Source organism: Pectinophora gossypiella, chromosome 22 (genome assembly GCF_024362695.1).
Source record: "Pectinophora gossypiella chromosome 22, ilPecGoss1.1, whole genome shotgun sequence".
In the NCBI taxonomy this organism is placed as follows: Eukaryota; Metazoa; Arthropoda; class Insecta; order Lepidoptera; family Gelechiidae; genus Pectinophora; species Pectinophora gossypiella.
In genome coordinates, this window is record NC_065425.1 from 2,790,416 (window position 1) to 2,807,661 (window position 17,246).

At 39.5% G+C, this 17,246-nt stretch overlaps 1 protein-coding gene across 1 annotated transcript; it reads left to right on the forward strand.

Annotated features, from left to right (window-relative positions):
• Window positions 1–9,218: 9,218 nt before the first annotated feature.
• LOC126376941 (uncharacterized) lies at window positions 9,219–16,051 on the forward strand. The gene is made up of 4 exons (XM_050024490.1): window positions 9,219–9,331; window positions 12,431–12,510; window positions 15,404–15,606; window positions 15,917–16,051. The coding sequence occupies exons 1-4, from the start codon at window positions 9,219–9,221 to the stop codon at window positions 16,049–16,051; spliced, it is 531 nt and encodes a 176-aa protein (XP_049880447.1).
• The last annotated feature ends 1,195 nt before the right edge of the window (window positions 16,052–17,246 follow it).

A 17,246-nucleotide genomic window follows, 5' to 3' on the forward strand; every position in this document is an offset into this window, starting at 1 on the left:
CAGATATTAGATAGCCTCAAGAATGCCAAGTACATCAGTTCAGTGGATTTTAAATCGAGCTTTTGGCAAATTCCACTCGACCCTAGCTCACAGGAGAAGACGAGTTTTACAGTGCCTGGTAGGGGGTTGTTTAAATTTAAAGTTATGCCATTCGGCCTATGCGGAGCTCCTGCTCGCCAACAACGGCTCATGGACATGTTGTTTGGACATCCTTTCTGCAGTGACGTAACTAAAGGCATGATATTCGTGTACATCGACGATATTATAGTAGTTGCTGAAGATCTAGAAACGCACATACTTCTTTTAAAAGGCTTCACGAAAGAATACAGAGCGCCAATTTAACGATCAACTTTGAAAAGAGCAAATTCTTCCGTAGCTCTTTAAAATATCTGGGATATGTAGTGGATGAGTTTGGGCTTAGAACGGATCCCGATAAGGTTCGTGCTGTTCTGGAGTTCCCGGTACCCAAAAGTTCGAAGGAACTAAAAACCTTTTTAGGTGTTTGCTCTTGGTACCGTAGGTTTATTAGGAATTTCTCCACCATTGCGGCACCCTTACACGCTCTTACCAGCTCAAAAACTAAATTTATCTGGAACCAGGATGCAGAAAACGCTTTTGTCACTTTAAAAAACACATTAGTTTCAGCTCCAATTTTAGCCTGCCCTGATTTTAGTAAACCATTTTCAGTTCACTGCGATGCATCAAATTTTGGCGTAGGGGGTGTGTTAGCGCAGAACATTGATGGCCATGACCGCCCTATCGCTTATATCAGCAGATCCCTTAACAAAAACGAACGTAACTATAGTGCTACCGAAAGGGAGGCGTTAGCAGTTGTGTACGCGGTTGAGAAATTTGAACCATATTTAGGTAGTAGACCATTCACCGTCGTAACCGATCACGCTTCACTTAGGTGGTTCATGAATTTGGAGAATCCTACGGGACGCTTAGCTCGTTGGGGTTGTAGGTTATCCCAATTTAATTTTAAAATCGAGCATAGGAAAGGGAAGGATAATGTCGTCCCTGATGCCCTCTCACGATTGCTGCATGTGGATGCCATCGATGCTCCAAATGCAGGAACCGGTGATGAGTGGTATGATAAGGTTTACTCTGGATGTACGGCTTATCCCAAAAATTATCCCAATTATCGCGTCGAAAATGGTACTCTTCTACGATACAGCAAGGGTAAGTATGCCTTGACTCAGGAGTTTGATTGGAAGATTGTTGTGCCAAAGTCAAACCGTCTGCAGGTCATGTCCGAAAACCACGAACCACCGACCTCGGCACACCTCGGAGTGTTTAAAACGCACCGTAGGTTGTGTTTGAGGTATTTCTGGCCAGGAATGTACCGCGACGTGCTTGATTTTGTCAACAAATGCCGTATTTGTTCCGCTTATAAGCACAGGACCAAACTCACTCCTGGGATCATGGGTCAGCCTAAGCAGTGCTATAGGCCATTTCAAGCTGTATCCGTAGATTTGGTAGGACCTCTTCCACGATCACGTTCGGGTTACATGCACCTTTTAGTAGTAACATGCTGTTTTTCAAAGTACACCATGTTATTTCCACTTCGTCGAGCGACTAGTGCTGCAGTAGCTAAAAACTTTGAGAATTATGTGCTTCTAGCTCACGGGATTCCTGAAACCGTAATTACCGACAATGGGGTTCAATTCACGGGATCAGAATTCAGTGGCCTTCTCAAGAAGTACAATATTCCACGAGTTCACTACGGGCCTAGGTACACGCCACAGATTAACATGGTGGAAAGGTACAACAAAACAGTCATGACAGCTGTTTCGTCTTATGTAGCTGACGATCATAAGACATGGGATCTAAATTTATTTAAGGTGCAGTTTGCATTAAATAGTGCGGTGAACGAAACCACTGGGTTTAGTCCATTCTTTTTAGTCCATGGCCGGGAACCGATTATTAACGGTTCCTTTTATAAAAATGATGATAGGGAATACGAGGTCTCTATGCCAAGGGACGAGTATGCGGGTGAATTTGGGGTCCTTCGGGATATTTTTGATAAGGTTCGAGTTAATATCGAGAAGGCTCACACGACGAACGCGAAGTACTACAACCTGCGACGCCGTAACGTCAATACTTTGCGCGAAGGTCAAGTAGTGTGGCGGAAAACGTACGTACAGAGTGACGCCGCAAATTTTAAAGCCTCGAAACTTGCCCCAAAATACGAGCAGTGCGTAATTAAAAAGGTATTATCACCCTTGGTGTACGATTTGGTTTCATTTGGTGGCAAGAACTTAGGTTCTTGGCATATAAAGGATTTAAAAATTTAATTTACAAATTGCCCCGTGTTCCCCCATGTCATATTTTTTTAAAAACAAATTTTTCCGGCTTGGATCATTGTTTTGGCTCAATTTCTAAATTTACATTTATAAAGAAAGCTACAGTATTTTTCCTTTTCATAATTAGCTTTCATAACATTTTAATTTAGAAAAAATTTTGGTGTGTTTACTTGTGTCGTAAGTGGCCTAGTAACAACCTTTTTATAACAAACACGTTTTTATGTAGTTAAAGACTATTAATTAAGTCTTTTGATTTTAAAATAACTACATTTACCATTAAATGTTTTATGTTATATGTTTTTTTTAGTGTGTTTATGGTGCGCTGATAAGGCCCATACACACTAGCGTCTGCAACGCAGCGTTTTTATGAACGCCCACTTTAGCGTTTCATATTTTTATGTTTTTTTTTTGTATAGGCGATTATAGCCAAGTTTTAAGTATAGTTTTTTCATGTTGCTCGTGTCAACATTTTTTTTTTTAGGCATTATAGTAGCCATTTGTTAGGAATTAATTTTTAGATAGGGAACCTTATTAGATTACTCATTGTTTTTTTCCTTTTCGACGGAGCGGGTAGTGACTCCTTAAATAAGCCTCTAGCAACTGTTGTTTTGTTTTTTGTCTTTGTCTTTAGAATTGGGATATCGAGTGACACTAAGATAGTCGTCAGCTCATCAGGGTTATGAATGTGGGTGACACCCAGTGAAATGGATACTGGGTGCTACTATATGAAAGAAGTGAAAGGTGATCAATGAATGGTGATGAATAACAGGTCGGGGTAATTGTTGTGCTTAGGGTTGTGCTGTTTATATGTTGGTTTGTGCTTCGTTACGTTTTTTTTATAAATTGTTTAGTTGTCTTGTCTTTTGTGGCAGATTTTTTTTTAAATTTGATAAAATTTAGACTGGTTGTGCGCTCCAGGCTCTATGGCTGAGGGCAGCCGTGTTTCTCACCCAGTTCAAAACCTCTCGTGGGTAGGGGGGTATTGTAACGAAGCATTTCGGACCAACGAGCCTTGTAGCGACATCTTGTGGTTTCTGACGATATAACGTTGTTTTTATATTTTACCCGCAGGATATCACAGATGGCGCTGCAGGGTTATCGATGGGCCCGAACATTTTAATAATTTTCTTTTGTTCTAAATTATTATATTAAAATTATCTGCAACATTTATTTTTGAAATATTATAATTATATTGTTTAAATTTTGGGATCAAACAAGTCGATCGATTGTTGTCGTTGATTCGGCGAATTTATGGTTTGGTAGATTTTTTCTAGTTTGGCAACTTTGTTCGTGGTTCTTGTGTCAGACTTGACAGCTGGCTGAGCTGAGAGACAGGTTATGGAAAGTGGGGACGTCGCGAGAGCGCCGGAGACTCCACTGCCGTAACAATAATGTGGGCAAATTAAAAGCCACGATTTATCGGCGACATCAAGAGCCGATGTCTCGATTTAAATAAACAACTTAACCGAGATGGTGAGTCCTCGCAATTCTTCGTGCATATTTTTGCACCAACTTTGTGATAACCTCGAGGTCCTTGTTTTCAGCAACATCACTGAAATCCCATCGCCTAAGGTCCAGTGGGTGGGTTTAGGTTTCATCCGAGCGACGCCCAACTCTCCCGGATGAACCTGTAAGTTATTTTCTTTGTTTTACACTCGTGAGTTGCCTTGCCACGCTGTCAGCTGAACCACATGCTAATAATTGCCATTCCTTGTTGCAGATGGGGTTTTTTGTTTCCTTTAAGTTTTAACGTTTTAAAGTTTCGAACGTTTTGCAAGTTTTAATCTAAGAAGAAGTTTATGATTGGATCAGACTATTTCAACAAATTTTGTGAATGAGGATTCCTACTGTTTTCTTCTGTGTTTGCAAGTTATTTCAAGCTTCATTACGGCGGAGCTTGCCTTGGTTGTTTGCACTTCGAAGCTTTCCTTTGTGCGGCGCGCATGTGGATGTGCCGCGCCTCTCCTTTTGTCAACACTCCGGATAAGGCCCGGTGAAGGACTGCGAGGTTGACCGGTGGACGTGCAGCCCGCCAGCTGCGTAACAGTTGGCCCGCTGCGCCGCCATCGTCCAGCACGCCCTGGCCTGAGCCGGCCTCAACTCATCACCTGTACGGTATTCCGGAACGCCTCAGGTAGGCCTGATAGTCGGAGGTCCTCGAGTAAGTGAGGTGCCTACAGGTGTACGGACAGTGTTTTAAACAGAGTGATATCCCATGGTTGTAACGGAGTGACAATTAACCTGACGGACCAAAGCGCGACCTGTCTCCCTCCATAGGGTTTTTGACCTACCTATGGTTAATGAAATTTGTAGATTTAAAAAATATACATTGTACAAATTCAAGGGAGTTTTCTTTGTCTCATGCTCACCGGTCTATAACATCTAGCTGTGCCCTTCAGGTAAACACCACTTTATAAATTTTCTGAAACATATCTGTAGTATCATAACACCGATTTCCTCTATTCCCCTACCTTGCCTATAAGGTAGCAAAACTCTAGTGTTTCACTAGGTTCTTTCAAATATTATCCTCCAGACAACGCCCTGAGGCAATGTTCGCGCCCAACTGGGCACTCTCAGGCCTGTTGTCTTAAATGTTGTACCAGGTGAGAACCCTTAGCGCCCCATTCGTCCAGCCAAGTCAACGCCATTTTCACCAAATCTACAATAAATCACGTCTAAAAAAGAGGAATCTCGAAAAACTGAGCCTTAATTGTTTTACTGGGTGAGAACCCTCAGCGCTCCCCATTAGTCCGGCCAAGTAGTAAAATCTAGAATACCTAAATCACGTCAAAAAACATACCTTCTAAAAATATTTAAAAAACCTTTTTCTTCTGTATTCATATAACGTGCATCTGCCCATTAAGCTTATACTACACAAAGTTTAAATAGAAAGTAAGAAAAGTTAAGTTCATTGCCGTGGCCTTGTGGTCTCCGGCCGTGTTTTGGGTGCTGTTGAACCCATTCCGTGAAAGTTGGTCATCCTTGACCTCTTTGGGCAAGAGCTATCTCTTTGGATCGGACTGATAATCTTCCATTGAAAGATACGGATAGTTGGTTTGGACACGTAAACCGGATGAAGGATAATAGGATTACAAAAGCAGTATATAAAGCGAAGGTTGGTGGTAGGGCTGGCAGAAGAAGACTTAGAAGGACGTATAATGACTAAATTGGAGATGTTCTTAGAAAAGGTTCAGTACGATCTAAACCGGCGTGTGTGTATGTAACGATTGATGAATGTGGAGGAAGCAAGAGAAGTATGTTAGGATCGGAGTAAACGGAATTCCGTAGTCTCTGCTTACCCCGGTGGGAAATAGCAGTGAGTTTATGTATGTTTGTAAAATACGAATAAAGTGTTAAAGGTGATTTATAACCAAACATAATTTTATTATTAGTAGTAGTCACTGTGGTCACTGTGTTAAACAGACAGAAAAAGAAATATTGTCTTGATAATAATTTTTAATTATTAATTTTAATAAATATCGTACGTCTCGTTACATGATACGTATTTTTTCATTAAGTACGGTCACGAGCATTAATATGTATACACTTTGGTACCATGTCACATTAACTGTTTTGACAAATTGAACTGTGAGTCTCACTAAATGTCAAATATGTTAGTGCGACAGAGTCCTAAAGTGGGTACATCATATTGCTCATGACTGTACACCGGCTTGGTTCTCAATCAGGGAGCGCCCGGTTCGAACCCCGGTAGCGGACTTGCACCGAGTAATTAATTTATCTTAAGTGCAGTTTTAACTAACACAGTTGTCTCGGCCATTATAGATGGCGATGCGGCTCACCACCTATCACGTAGAACTAACAGAAAGCTCGGTCAGGTATGGGTATTTAGTTCATCTTCATCGGAAAACAAAATAAATTAATAACTCATTGGTGCAAGTCCAGTACTGGGATTCAAACCGACGCTCCCCGATTGAGAAGCAAGCCGATGTACCACGGGAGCTCGGTGGCGCACGAGGAGCTCGGTGGCGCAGCGGTAAACGCGCTCGGTCTGCGATTGTTGAAGTTAAGCAACTTTCGCAAAGGCCGGTCATAGGATGGGTGACCACAAAAAAAAAGTTTTCATCTCAAGCTCCTCCGTGCTTCGGAAGGCACGTTAAGCCGTTGGTCCCGGCTGCATTAGCAGTCGTTAATAACCATCAATCCGCACTGGGCCCGCGTGATGGTTTAAGGCTCGATCTCCCTATCCATCCATAGGGAAGGCCCGTGATGATGATGGTACCACGGGATCACAGTGACTGCTTAATAATAAAAAAAATTGTAACATAACATAATATCTCAATTCAAATTCAAATTCAAAAATATCTTTATTCAATAGGTAACATAGTTACACTTTGAATCGTCAATTTTTACATAACGAACGTCTCATCCGCCTAAAACTACTGCAGCTTCTCACAACCTGTATAGCCTTAAATTGCAATTGTTTTCTGTTAGATCAACGTGATAGGTGGTGAGCCGTATCGGCGTCTATGATGTTCGAACCAACTGTGTTAGTGAAAACTGCACTTTAGACAAAATAATTACTCACGCAGAGAAGCAAGGCGTTGACACTACAGCGACTCATCATCATCATCTGCCTAGCATTATGCCGTTTTTCACAGGGTCCGCTTACCTAACCTGAAGATTTGTCAGGTCCGGTTATTTACAGAAGCGACTGCCTGTCTGACCTTCCAACCCTTGAAGGGAAAACCAGCCCAATACGTTAGGTCACATTCCGAAATGCATTCGTCGGGAATGGGGTTTCTCACGGTGTTTTTCGTCACATCTAAGCACGTCATAATAATTTATGATCCAAACAAAAATTCGAAAAGAAATTCGAATATCATTGGTTTACGCCTATACTGGCATTCGAATCTGTCACCTCAAAGTGAGAATCAAGCGTTCTACCAACTTAGCTACCACGGCTCTTGGAATAAATAATATATATTTCCACTTTTATATATGTGTATGTGTTATTTGGCAAAGGACATTGCTTGTCAAATGACACAAATCTTGTTTATTTGTCACTTTCTCAAGGATATTGTTAGCATGAGTGAGGTGTTTCATCGACATGTCTACATACATACCGTCATTAACTCACGCCCCTAGTCTCTATAGGGTGGATACATATTTATGGTGTTAGGTAATGATGATGATATTATTTATTTTATTCTTATTCTTCTTATTCATATTCCAATTAAAACAACAATACACCTCAATTTTCTCTTTGGTTTAACAGAAAGCTTATTAAAGCGTGATTACTCAATTCATCTTGCAATGCATGTACTTCAGACTACCCCAATCGGGAATATATTTGTGAGCTTACGTTGTTATGTTATTCCTTAACGTTCATCATCGTCCATCATCAACCGTTAACATCCTGGATGACGGATGTTAATGGTGGTCAGACCCTGGATATCACGGTAGCACTAGAGTGCTCCTCAAGTCAAATCTAACGAGCCCAAACTCAATAAGAGTATTCCTTTGACTACCTTGAGGCTCCATCTTCAGATCTTGGATATCATTTTCACAAATACAATGTGAAATAGAAATATAAATAGGATGAATAGCCACGATGACAAAGTTTTATAATCATTTCACTAAACTTAGTCTAGTATTATGATTATATTACTAAACTGTAGCCGTGTGATTCCTAGGGATATGACAATATTCTGACTATAACAATTTTACCGCAACATACAATTATAACATTTTTAAATAAACAAAACAACTTTTCTCCTTGTTCCCAACAACTATTTTATAATTTGACAAACTTATAATTTGCTACTGAAAAATTTCAATTCTTTGGACATTCTTATGTGTGAATATTATTTACTTGTAAATATTAAGTTGGTTTTGGTTTTGTCGTCACGCCTCTTTATTGTTGAACGTTTTGGCGTCGCAAGCGCATCCGAGCAGTATGAATGGAATAAACGTTTGAACATGTAAAACGACCCTGTGTGGTTGATACTTGAAATTATTTAAAGAATTATAAAGTGCAACTGTTTATCAGTACTTGCATGTCGTAAAAAAAATAAGTAAAATTAAATAAATGGATTAAAAATGAACTCTAATTATACGGATGATCTAATACCATTACCTTTTCTTACTTAATTCATAAGTCATCATACCAGCCATCATATAAGATAGATACTTATGAATGCCGGATCTGTGGTCCAGTGGTTGAGCGTAAGGATCTCGATCTGGGGTCCTGGATTCGACACCCGGTAAGGACATGTCTAATAAAAAATCACTATATAAGACTTGCTCTAGTTTAGTCTAGACATTGCAAACTGAAATTGAATCTGATTGTACGAAAAATAAGTTGATTCCGTGCTCCGGAAAGCACGCCCAGTCGCTACCTTAGCAATAAGGACGCCTTTTGTATGTTTGTTTATTTTGTATTTCTGTGCTACATTATGTTCCTTTTGTGGAATAAATAATTGTGTATTGTACTTACTGTATTAACTTGACGCACTACAATACTGGTCCTGGGTTCGATTCCTGGTCGCGTCAAGATATAAATTTTACACATGTAAACAAAATAAAAAATACTATTAAATTTAACATAATTATTTACACCCAACAAGATAAAAGACACAAAGAAAAGCCTTTTCCCAATAAGATCAAAATAAAATAACTTCAAGTATCAAAACACCTCATGCAACAAACGGAACCGTACGTCACCTTTGCCTCAGTTTCAAAACGTAGTCGGAGGCCTGTCCTCACGGAATATAAGACCAACGCTCCCGAACTCACCTCACTTTATCCAAAACCTTCAAACAGGAAGGACCTTTGAATTCAGAACGCAAACGCAATTCAAAATTAGAATCGATTAGAATTGGAAAATTAACATTTGAATTGGAATTTTAAATTTTGAATTATTAAATTAAAATTTGAATTATTTATTTAAAAATGTTTAAAGTGGTGGCATTGGTTGTTATTGTCGCTGTGGCCTGCAGTGCCGCCCCTGGTGCGAAGGAAGATGATGGAAAACTAGAGCTTTTCTCAGGCGTTGCTATTGAAAAGTAAGTACTTGACAAAGTGTTTTTATTTTTTCAATACAAAGACAAGTGTGTTTATTAAGTAATATCTTTGTCGAGCTAAGTAGTTAATGCCATTTGCGGTAAATCTACAATAAGTGACGGAAAAATAGATAAGTAATAAGTATCTGGCAGGAATCTAGTTTTTAAATCGTCACTTGATTTAATATATCGATAATTAATTTTGGGCAAGTTCTTAAAACCGATACATTACAATAAGAATATTGCACTGTATTATATACCTATGATGATGATGTACTTAATAAATCCACACCCATAATCCCTAAAGGCACCCCATTAAGATCAAGTATCAAAGACAAGATGCAGCTACTGTTGATACGAAGTCCTTAGATGGATATCCATCATGTTAGAAAGGACACAATCCCTCTGTCAGATTTCACGACATGACCGGAAAAACAAGCAGCTGAAGGTGTTCTAGGTTTTTTATTCCCTTTGGGGCATATTTTAGGAACCCTAATTCGCTCCCAGAACAGCATAGAAGCTAAGACACTAAGGAAATTATCTTCTTCTTCTATCTTATGGGTTGTGATGTGGGCAACCTCAACAACCCTGATGTCAGGATTATTAACGAGGCGCCATAGGCCCCTGACATGACTTGGTAACAACTACTTAAGTAACTACATCAGTAAGTACTAGCCGAGACCAAAGCTTAAAGTCTTCAGAAGCACGGAACATCTTACTTTCGAACAATCGGGTGATCAGCCTGTAACGTCCTAACCAAGTTAAGAGTGATATTAATAAACTAATCAGACTGCCATCAAGATTATTTCAATGTGACTGTTCTTTTATAAAAACAGGGACTTGAGCATGATCTTGAGGGCAGCCTCAGCTGAGATTAGTTCATTAATACCACCCCAGGGATCACAGAGTGATTTTTGACAATTCTCAATCACTGGACTACAGAGGCAGTAAGAAGATGATAACAGCCTCCGTGGTCTAGTGGATAGACCGTTAGGCTCACGATCTGGAGGTCCGGGTTCTATTCCCGATGGGGACATTGTCGAAATCACATTGTGAGACTGTCCTTTGTTTGGTAAGGACTTTCAGGTTTGGATCACCTGATTGTCCGAAAAAGTAAGATGATTCCGTGCTTCGGACGGCACGTTAAGCCGTTGGTCCCCGCGATTAGCCGTGAAAAACACCTCCACCCTTATCCCCTCCGGTTGATTGAGGGGAGGCCTGTACCCAGCAGTGGGACGTATGCAGGCTGTTTATGTAATCATGCAGGATTTGAAGCAGCAAATTACTCAAGCCACGCGTTTCAGCCTTCACGGCTTTTCCACCAGCAATTATATCGAAACAAATATCTTTTCTTGTCGCAACACTTTCGAAAATGTGTTTTCGAAGTGAAAATCGTCAAACAATGCCAAACCGTGTGTTCTGTTACAGAAAATTACTTAAAAGTGACAGTGTTTCGCCGTTACGCATTGCTAAATTATGTTTGTTTAAAACAAGCTACTGTTTTTGGCTTCGTTTCAATGATCGCCTTAGCATGATCGTGTCGATTTGTATAGTTTCAACAGAACGACCAGGGGGTTTAAAAAGGTTATAAACCAAAGTAATTCATCTAAAAAAGCAATATTGCATTTTGACACTTGCGCATAATATATGAAAGTAAGTGCGCAATGCAAACAAATGTAAAATAGCAATATCGCTTTTTAGATGAACTGCTTATCGTCCCTTAGCTTACAACACCGCTTAAGTCATTTTTACCAACTTTACAGGAGACGAAAAAAAATGCCTTATTTAAAATATCTGTAGATTTTTTTATTGCTACTTAATACATACTCTAGTTAGCGGTTAATAAATAATTATTTATAAGTACTTATTTTGACGATTTACTTTATTTTAACCTTTGTTTTCTTCTTCATCCAATGAAATGTAAAAACCGCCAATTTTCGACTTGAGCGGTGTTGTAAGCTAAGGGACGTTATGTGGCTTTTTTAACCGCCCAGTTCATTCATTCATTCATTCAATAAGAATTAGATCTGTCAAAATACGTAAGCTAGTGTTGTAACGTCAATAAGCGTCGTAACGTATCAGTCGATACTAATAATCTCGATTGGATGTCAACAGATATCAGCTTCTCGACTGTCAGTGTCAATGACGAGTATGCTCAACATCTCGCAATAGAAGATACGTAAATAACTATCGAATATTCTACCAATTACATTTTATTTCTGCCCTATTGTGTATTCTATTCAAACACTGGCAAAATTTTGATCATTCAAAATACATTCATCAGGAATTGAATTTAGATATATAAACAGAGCTGCAATAAGTAAATTGTTAGGTATGCATGAAGTAAATAAAAATTACAGCTTTTCCCAAAGATTACGTCTCATACAAGCATGATTAATATAAGGATTTACTCCGCCCATACAACTCCGTACAATATTTGTATTTGCATACAAAAAGCTTTCACCCTATTATACAGGTTGTTTGACTATGTATGACTACATACTTGTACATTCATTATTTGTAATCCGGATCATACAAGTAGTTCCTTGTTAGTTGCTTTGCAAATTAAAAAGAAATTTGTGTAGACTTGCACCAGTGAGTCTTCAATTGATCGTTAATTGTTACTAAAACAATACCGGCTTTACAAATAAACCTGGTGTAGTTTTCATCACGAGCTCGTCCGTGCTTCGGAAGGCACGTTAAACCGTTGGTCCCGGCCGCATTAGCAGTTGTTAATAACCATCAATCCGCACTGGGCCCGCGTGATGGTTTAAGGCCCGATCTCCCTATCCATCCATAGGGAAGGCCCGTGCCCCAGCAGTGGGGACGTTAATGGGCTGATGATGATTATGATGATGATTTTTTATACCGATCATGTCTTAAGAATAAATACAGATATACTTTATTGCACACAACATATAAAACAAGTTTTACACAAAACATACACGAAACAATCTGAGTGCCTTATTGCTAAGCAGCAATTTCTAAACAAAATCTTTACATATAAACTCGGAGTACATGCTTGCCTAAAAAAGTTCCTTAAAGAGACCAACTTATATTTTGTAGAATTTGATTTTATTCTAGTTGTTGTTTCTTTTCCAGAGATCCTTCAGGAGAAGAGAGGCTGAATGTGAAGTTTGAACCGGGGGAACTGAGGGACGCGGCCAGGACATTCGAAGAAGGTCAGTCAACTATTTTTGTCTATGTCGTCGTCAGCGTCTTTTTTTTTGGCGTGACTTATTGTAGATTTGCCGCAGATGGCATTAACTACTTGGCCGAACAAATATGGAGCGCTGAAGGCTCTCACCCGGTACAACATTTAAGACTACAGGCTCAGGCCTCAGGGGTGCCCAGTTGGGCGCGAACCTTGGCTCAGGGCGTCGTCTGAGAGGAAAAATATTTGAAAGAATTAATCGACCGTAGCGGGTCGATAGCGATAAGTGCTGATTGAGGGAAGTGGTCGACCACGCCGGCGGGGTCGGTATCGGGGTCCTGAAGTGTTTGGTGTCGCGAGCTGATTGGCTGCCTCAATGGCTAGAGACGTCAGCGTCTCTAATCTGCATTTGTGTGTGCTGTGAAATTATGAACTTTTTGCTCATACTTGTATGGCTCGCATTTCGCGTTCACTTGGCCCTTCCAACCTCTCTCTTCTATTCCGCGGTTCATTATATCCGACAATTCTACAGTATTAAGAGTATATTGAGAATATATTATAACCATAACTGAATGTCGATGGTATAAAGTCATGGCAAGCGTTCCTTTGTTACTTTCTACTTGCACCACATGACGATCTATTTCGTACCTGGAAGTTATTGTCCTTTCTGCCCGCCTCATTAGGGTCTATTGGCGAGAGTTTTTAGTAGCTATGTATATAAAGATATAAACATGTGAACGCCAATGGTGGTAACAATTTTTGTAATCTCTCTCTTCCTGTGCAACAAGAATATACTGAACTCGTTCAATGGTCTTCGAGCCGGATAGGTCGCTGGTTCGTTTGCAGCTCGAAGGATCATTGAACGAGTCCTAATTGTGTAAGGTCTTGAGGGAGGCACTTGCTAGGGTTTTTTGATAGGAAAACGCCGGGGTAGTTAAAAACGATACACACTATATTCTTGTTGAACAAGAAGAGAGATTACAAAACTTGTTACCACCTTAAGAATTAAATATTTTATGTGCCAACAATCGAGCTTTAAAGTCATCGCTTTATACTTGTACCACATGACGATCTATTTCGTACCTGGAAGTTATTGTCCTTTCTGCCCACATCCTTAGGGTCTACATATCTAGGCATGGGATTAAGTAGCTATCTATGTAAAGATATAAACATGTGAACGCCGATGGTGGTAACAATTTTTGTAATCACTCTCTTCCTGTGCAACAAAATTATACTGAACTCGTTCAATGGTCTTCGAGCCGGATCAGTCGCTGGTTCATTTGCAGCTCGAAGGATCATTGAACGAGTCCTAATTGTGTAAGGTCTTGAGGGAGGCACTTGCTAGGGTTTTTTGATAGGAAAACGCCGGGGTAGTTAAAAACGATAAACACTATATTCTTGTTGAACAAGAAGAGAGATTACAAAACTTGTTACCACCTTAAGAATTAAATATTTTAGGTGCCAACAACCGAGCTTTAAAGTCATGGCTTTCTACTTGTACCACATGACAATCTATCTCGTACCTGGAAGTTATCGTCGCCCTATCTGCCCACCTCCTTAGGGTCTATAGGCATGGGATTAAGTAGCTATCTATGTAAATATATAAATATGTGAACGCCGATGGTACAAAGTCATGGCTTTCTATTTGTACCACATGACGATCTATCTCGTACCTGGAAGTTATCGTCGTCCTATCTGCCCGCGTCCTTAGGTTCTACAGGCGTGGGTTTAAGTAGCTATGTATGTAAAGATATAAACATGTGAACGCCGATGATACAAAGTCATGGCGAGCGTGTCTCTGGTACTTTCTACTTGCACCAAACACGATGCGACCTTGACCGAGCGCTGTTACGTTCTCTCGCGTAACAGGTCATTCAACTCGTTAGCCCGCTTTCGTCCGCTTAGGCCTTTCGTTCATGCATTCAAAAACCCACGCCTATTTCCCACCGGGGTAAGCAGAGACTATGGAATTCCATTTGCTTCGATCCTGACACACTTCTCTTGCTTCCTCCACATTCATCCATAGATTCACACACACGCCGGTTCAGGCCTAAGACCCTAGTTTAGGCCTTTTGTGGGTTAACATCTTAACAATGGACCTTAATAATGGGTTGGATCTTAATTATGATTATCACGTGCTCAGCGACAAATGAGAAAATGCGTTTCACACCGGACACTTCATACAAAAAGCCTTGATTTCCACAGACATTACATATTGACATTATCGAACACGCGCATCTGTGTGCGTGACGTCTGACACCATACGATTCAAGTCTAAACTATGTTCGAGGGGGGGGGGGGGTAAACCTAGCTCAGACGCTGGTCCCCACCAGCGGAGAGTTGCTGTTCTATACGTAGTTTTATTCCTTGTTCTATGTCAGAAGTGATAGAAGTTTGTGACGTAACCTGTATTGGGCTGGATTTCCCTTCACGGGTTGGAAGGTCAGACAGGCAGTCGCTTTTAGAAAAAAATGATCGGCTGTCAATCCGTATCTGGTTTGGAAAGCGGACCCTGTGAAACCGGGATCTAGCGTTATCCTGGTTTCACAGGGTCCGCATACCGGAGATGATGCACTTTAAAGGACAGAACGTCTAATGACGTTCCGATTCCAAGTTGTCATACTCTCATACTACCTACCTATTATGAACCATCAATGACCCATGGTCTCTGTCCGTGAAAGGGTTAAGTAAGTACTTGAATAGGTATTCGGAACGGTATCAAGAGAGCTCTCAATCAATCAAATCAATCAATCAATCCCCCTCAGTATTAGATACGGGGTCACTAACATCCTGTATAGGAAGATATGGACAGTGGGTTAAAGATTGTATTGATATGACTTGAATCATTAAAAAAAAAAGAAAAAAAAAAAAGTATTATGTATGTATAGAAATCCTTAACGATTCCAAATCTTCTGTTTCAGCTCGAGGCAAGATTAAGAAGTACACTCCTCTCCTAGCCGGTATTGGTGTTAAAGTGGTAGCAATAGCAGCTCTTCTCTTCGGTGGTCTGACGCTGCTGGTAACCAAGGCCCTGGTGGTAGCCAAGCTGGCTTTCATAGCTGCGACGGCTCTGGGTATCCAAAAACTATTGAGCAGTGGAAGCCTTAATGGAATCAGTGGGAAGGTGAGTTTTTAAGAGGTTCAAACCCCGATACCGGACTAGCACCAATTTATCTTAAGTGCAGTTTTCACCAACACAGTTGGCTCGATCGTTAAAGACGGCGATACGGCTCACCACCTATCATGTTGGTCTAATAGAAAGCTCGGTGATGTGAGGATACTTAGTTCATCTTGCGATATTGTTGTTGTAGCAATGCCGAAAGTGTCATGGGCAAGGTTTCACCGGAGACGCTTATAAATAGTACACTTTTCTGGCGCTTTTTTATATTGATAATACGAGTAACATGTTACTAGTAATATTTTTTCTCCATCAGATTGCCAGCTTCCAATCCACCCCGCAACAGTGGTCGTCACCAACAGCATCTGCTGGGACGTATCCCTACGCGAGATCTTCAAGCATCGCCCAAGACGGTAACGACTTGGCGTATAAGGGACAGATTCCTTCATAAGATTGACAATAACAATTATAACAACAAACTGGGGGGTTAGAAGGCGACATAGGAACAATTTATCTGAATCTAATCCCGAATCCTTTACGGCGAACCTCTTCTTCAAGGCAAGAGTGAATAGGCATTTTCTAGGTAAGCGTGTCCCATCCTCTGCTACTTTGTCACTTACCATCAGATGAGATTATGGTCGAATGCTTTCCTTTCATACATAAAATAAAATGCTTACAATTCTGGATATTGTGAAGGTACGGCGGCGATTCCAATCCGGCGTCATGAATCCTTCGAAATTTCCAGAAAAATTAAAGTATGCAAATTATTATTCACTCATATTTAAAAATGTAAACTGACAAAAAGCAAATAAAAAATATTCCTTTAATAAAAGAATTTTACATAAATAGCAAATTAACAGTACATAAATAATATTGTTATAGTGCTTCAATTACTATTATTATTGTTACGCTCATTGGGTTTATTATTACTTTTAAACGATTTTATTATTTAATGCTTTATTTTGATTTATTATTATTTGGTTTTGTCAGCTTACATTGCAAGAATTCGAAAGTGAAAATAGCCATATTTATATTATGCATTTGAATAAGACGTATTCGATATAAAGATGTGAATAAAAATACTACTAGCAATAATTAATAGAAATATGAAATACTTACTTTATTTTCTTTAAATAATAGAAAGGACAGCAAGGACAGCAAAATTCTCTCTTAAAATAAAAGCCAATAAAATATTTCTATATATAAACAAATAAGGAATCAGATGCTAAGAGAAGAAAAAATATTCTAGTTACTTGTATCATAACGTTCATTTTTCACAGCATACATGGAAGGTTAAAAAGGCTTCATTGAAGCAATTTATCAATCATTCGATGAATTGCTTTTGTGTGGCCTTTTAAACCCCCTGATGTAATTGAGTAAACATTTAAATATAGGATGTAAAATTGATTTCAAAAAAGACCAGCAATTCCAATGATCTTTTATTAGTGCTTAGTTTGGATATTATTTAAAAATTAAAAAGATATTATTTATTTTATTAATTTTGCTTTTATTTACATGAACGGTGCGTGAAGAGCTTTAAATTAATTTATTGACATATTTAATTTATAAATGCTGAATTGAATGGTGCATAATTTATTGTTAATTATTTCAAGTATTATTTTTTGCTTTGATGTTAAATAAATATT

Bases quoted from the DNA above. Each gene is read 5' to 3' on its own strand.
- LOC126376941 (XM_050024490.1), top strand. From the start codon at position 9,219: ATGTTTAAAGTGGTGGCATTGGTTGTTATTGTCGCTGTGGCCTGCAGT. The intron at 9,332-12,430 runs GTAAGTACTTGA...TTTCTTTTCCAG, and splicing joins TCAGGCGTTGCTATTGAAAA to AGATCCTTCAGGAGAAGAGA. The intron at 15,607-15,916 runs GTGAGTTTTTAA...TTTCTCCATCAG, and splicing joins TTAATGGAATCAGTGGGAAG to ATTGCCAGCTTCCAATCCAC.